The sequence below is a fragment of the Acanthochromis polyacanthus genome, chromosome 18, assembly GCF_021347895.1.
Source record: "Acanthochromis polyacanthus isolate Apoly-LR-REF ecotype Palm Island chromosome 18, KAUST_Apoly_ChrSc, whole genome shotgun sequence".
Taxonomy (NCBI): Eukaryota; Metazoa; Chordata; class Actinopteri; family Pomacentridae; genus Acanthochromis; species Acanthochromis polyacanthus.
This window is the reverse complement of record NC_067130.1, coordinates 5,629,431-5,634,228: the sequence shown is the minus strand read 5'-3', so window position 1 is coordinate 5,634,228 and position 4,798 is coordinate 5,629,431. Positions and strand designations below refer to the sequence as shown.

General features: G+C 37.7%; 1 protein-coding gene across 1 annotated transcript; it reads left to right on the top strand.

The window, feature by feature from the left end:
- Positions 1–268: 268 nt before the first annotated feature.
- exosc2 (exosome component 2) lies at positions 269–4,564 on the top strand. Its single transcript, XM_051938808.1, is given in 10 exon segments — positions 269–617; positions 1,208–1,309; positions 1,401–1,446; positions 1,591–1,680; positions 1,771–1,836; positions 1,931–1,999; positions 2,440–2,464; positions 2,467–2,615; positions 3,447–3,575; positions 4,168–4,564. Coding segments are annotated over 10 exon segments (879 nt in total). The 5' UTR covers positions 269–495; the 3' UTR covers positions 4,249–4,564.
- Positions 4,565–4,798: the final 234 nt, after the last annotated feature.

The window sequence follows — 4,798 nt, the reverse complement described above, 5'->3', positions numbered from 1 at the left end:
AAGCTCACTCTTAAAATTAGACAAAGGCAGGAATAATGATGAAGCATCCTGTAGAAGCAGGGGTTAACTTTGCCGTCTGAATAAATAAATGTTATTTTGATGGGAATTGCTAATAAATAATACACTGATTTTTCCGCACTATAGATGTTTATTATTATTATTATTATTATTATTATTTTGTAAGAGAAACAGTCAATAAAATACTACAACTTGTGGTTCCTACTCCAGAACAGGAGGCGGCGGTATGAATGCCTGTGGAGGAATTTGGGAAGACGAAGAAGAAATAGACCACGAAGAAGAAATTTGTTTGATAGCATGGTTCTTTCCTCTGCCTGAAACGTTTCTAGACTTTGTTCGCGGATTTGAAAATTGCATGTAATTTTGTCAAAAGACAGTCAGATTTGTGCTTCGATAGGTGGTAAGATTTCCAGCTAAAGTTGTGCGTAAACCGCAAGTAAATAAAAAGGCGAAGAAGAAGAAGCCAAGCAGACAAGCATGGCTGTGGACATGAGACTACCGACTATTAGAAAAACTGTGTCGTTATCAGCTGCTGCTTTCGACCGAAAAGACCTGGTAGTCCCCGGCGATGTCATCACTTCAGACACTGGTTTCATGAGGTGGGTGTTGGTTTTATTGTGGAACAGAGTCAAACAAAATGATGCTGCTCTGTGGCAGGAGTCTGGTACTGTTATCTGGATTGGTCAAATAGCTAAGACACCCCCACTGAAACAGCTTGAACTGACCATAGTCAGGTGAACTGACATCATCGTGCAATTGGTGCGCTAGCTTCAACTCACAAAATGAGTTTAGTTTAATATTGAGTTCGCTAGAGATGCAGAACAGGAACTCACCTGAATTAACATTCTGCATGTTCTGTTCTGTTGAGCCACTTTTAGGCAGACAGACAAAATCCGATGCAAGTTTGATATTTTGAAACTGTGGCAAAGATGTTGATATATATATATATATATATATATATATATATAGTTTGCACATCTTTCATCAAACATTTTCTCCTGCTTCTGCTTTTATTGTTTACCTTTTTGTATGTATATCTATAAAGCTGACTTGAGAAACGCACAAAGAATTCCAATGTCACTATACTGTAAAAGTCTGACAAAGGCAATAAAACGACTATTCTATTTTAACCACATCCCTTTTTGACTGTTTTATTGTTATGACAGTGCCATATACCATTTATTCCCAGGGGTCATGGCACTTATGTTGATGAAGACAAGCTGACGGCTTCAGTCGCTGGAGAGGTACAAAGGGTGGACAAACTAATCTGTGTCAGGCCCCTTAAAACCAGGTGAGTGGTTGAACTCGCTCTTAAACATTTTCTTAGTAAAAAAAAATGCAGATATCGTTGACTAGTTTTTCTGATTGTTATTTTTTTGCAGATTTAATGGTGAGGTCGGAGATGTTGTGGTTGGCAGAATTACAGAGGTAAGACACTGCCTCTCTCACTGAGATCTGTGCTATTTTCATATAAATATGCCATTACAACAAGGGTTGTCATTTTGCTAATCAAGACTTTGTCTTTTTTTTAATACCTGTGATTTTATTCTATTTTTTTGTGATCATATGCAGGTACAGCAGAAACGGTGGAAGGTGGAGACCAACTCGCGGCTGGACTCTGTCCTCTTGTTGTCTTCTGTCAATCTGCCAGGAGGAGAGCTGGTCAGTGATAGAAAATTTGACTCACTACGAAAAGTTTTTGTTATACAATATTGGTTATTCTGGCAAAATTTACTTGCTTTTTTCTTTTAGAGGAGAAGATCAGCAGAAGATGAGCTCACCATGAGGGAATACCTGCAGGAGGGAGATCTCATCAGTGTAACTAAGAGTTTATTATACATTTGTCACTGGCTGCTTCACCGTCTTATTCTTACTTCATAATATATGTGCTTTACTTTTGTTGTGGTTTTAGGCAGAGGTGCAGTCTGTCTTCTCAGATGGAGCTCTCTCACTTCACACCCGTAGTTTAAAGTATGGAAAAGTAAGTTCTGCGAAAGTGCGCAATGAGATATGCACAGTGTGGTATATTAAGACCAGTTAGAATGTAAACAAAGGGGCGAAACATACTTCTAAGCAGACAAACATGGCTTGCAAATACACTTATAAAAATACACTCATAATGAATTTTTAATTGTGTCATATCAAGTATTAATCTGTCTTTGATTACTGGCTCCTTTATGTTTTGGTAAGATGCTAAAATAAAAAAATCATGAGGCAAAAATCTGTATAGTTAATCATTCCTATATATTATATCACAGACAAAATATTAGTGATTTTGCTCTTTTATGTGTTCCATTACAGTTATGGATCGCAAAATTTTGCTATCTTACAATACTTTAAAAAAAAATCCGTAGATATTGTTGTTTTAAAGACAGTCCTCGCTTATTCTAATCTCCTGTTTCTGCTTTCTCTGACAATCAGTTGGGTCAAGGTGTGCTCGTACAACTTTCCCCTCTCTGATCAAGAGGCAGAAAACACACTTCCACAACCTGCCATGTGGTGCGTCCATTATCCTCGGGAATAACGGCTTTGTGTGGTTGTATCCCACGCCGGGACAGCAGGAGGAGGAAGCTGGGGGCTTCTACACCAGTCTGGAGGTATGAAGAGAGGTCACAATGAGCAGTCCTTCATAGTTTCACTCGGTAATATATGGATCGATACAAATGTAGATTTAAATCAAGAGGTTAACAGTACTCCAGTTTGTAAAAGGGAGTACAAATATTGAAGTATTGACACAGCAAGTCAAGAATGCTCCCCAGTAAATAGGTAAATGTTTTCTTGTCAGCGATCACGAGGAGACTTCATGATGAGAACTTTAGAGGACTGAGCAAGATGCAACAGATAGGTCCCACTGGGGTTTGCAAAAACACAAAAAAGTTCCATAAAGTGATTAAATAAAAGGAAACCTCTATCAAAATGCTGGAAAGAGCCTTGAACACAGTGGATTGTAACTGTCATTCATTATTGATTTCACTGCTGACAGAAGTGAGAAGTAGAGTACAGAGATGCAGAGGACCATCCTGACCACTCGCATTTAGTCTAATGTACCAAAGCATATTGGACAACATAACATAATTTGACAGAACCAAGGACACAAAGGTGGAATAGCTGAAAGAGGCTGCACCAGAGAAGATACAAAAACATCTGGTGAGGTTTGTGTATCACAGACTTCAGGCAGTCATTCAGAGGATTTCATCACAAAATATTAAATGATTTTGCCTAACCTAATATATATCCATTTAGTTGTGAATGTCTCAACACAGTGGTTTCTTGTTAATTTAAACTCACTCAAATCAAAGGTCAGACTTTAACTGAGCTGTAGGATCCATTCTTTTATTTAAAGCTAAATGTACGGAAGAACATAAAGCAACTGTCCAAATACGTTTGGCCTTTGAACTTCTTTGTTTCCCTTCTGTCTGTCCTCTCAGCCTGTTAGCCTGTCAGACCGAGAGGTGATTTCACGGTTGAGAAACTGCCTGCTGACTTTGTCTGCACACAAGGTCCTCTTGTACGACACAAGTGTTCTCTACTGCTACGAATCCTCACTTCAGCACCAGGTAGGAAACACTAGAATATGATGATCAGCTTCAACAATATGCTTCTGGAAGCCATCCACATTTGCAAATTTAAACAGATGGCAATGATAACATTTTGCAATACAAAAGTGGTCTTTTCCGTGATTTATTGTGCCATCTAGTGGCCTTATTGGAAATCCACAGTTCCTGGGCAACACGACTGGGAAAACAATAGATCAGTTCTCGACTTTGACTCTACTGTTCTTGCACGATTGAACAGACACGGTTGATTTTGTTGCCCTTGGAACACATGATTTAATCACTTATCCAGTAATAATGACATATAATATAATGTACTCTTGTATTTATTCCCATGGCACGGTTTCATAATAATTACTCTACTGCTACTTTGGACTCTGCTCTTAAGCTGCAACCCAGAAAACCTAAAAACATGTTTACTTTGAATACAAAGATCATTCAAGAAAGTGCTAAATTCACAGATGTGGTAGTACATGTTGACATGCAGATCTTTTTTCTTGTTAAAAAATGTTGAGTATTCATAAGATCTTTGCTATATTAAATATTTTTTTACATTAACAAATGTGTAATTCTCTGCTTTATCCCGTCTCTGTAGGTCAAGGACATCTTGAAACCAGAGGTGATGGAGGAGATTGTGATGTTGACACAACAGAAGCTGCTGGAACAGGAGGGTTAAAGAGCTCAGAGCTTCATCACAAAGCCAAAATTCCATCAAGCAGCTCTGTGACCTGACTGCTGCTCACTTATCTGAACAAACAACTGGCTTTTTGTTACATATGTCAAAGTGAAGTATGAGTTGAAACGTTTTGTTTTATTAAACAAAACTGATGTTCGCTATTTGAATAGAAAAGATATGTACATTTTTTTTAAAATCAGCAACATTCAGAAATCACTGTAGCAGCTGTATTACACAGGTATTGTGGATCAGTTTTGATAATGTGTTATTATACTAAAACAGTATTGTATGCAATAAATCTTTCGTAATTTTTAAACATTTTCTCTACTGTGTGATCAGTATTTGGGCTGAGTGATAACCATATTGCAATTGGTTTTGATAGATATTGTGTTTGTGATATGAGGGTGGGGTGAGAGGGACACTACTATATTTTTTCTACCAAAGTAAATAATTCTTAGAGGAAAAATCACTGATGGCGTTTTACATCATTACATCATCACTATCCATCCAACTTTTCTTCTCGGGAGTTTATGACTGAGACAAACTCCCC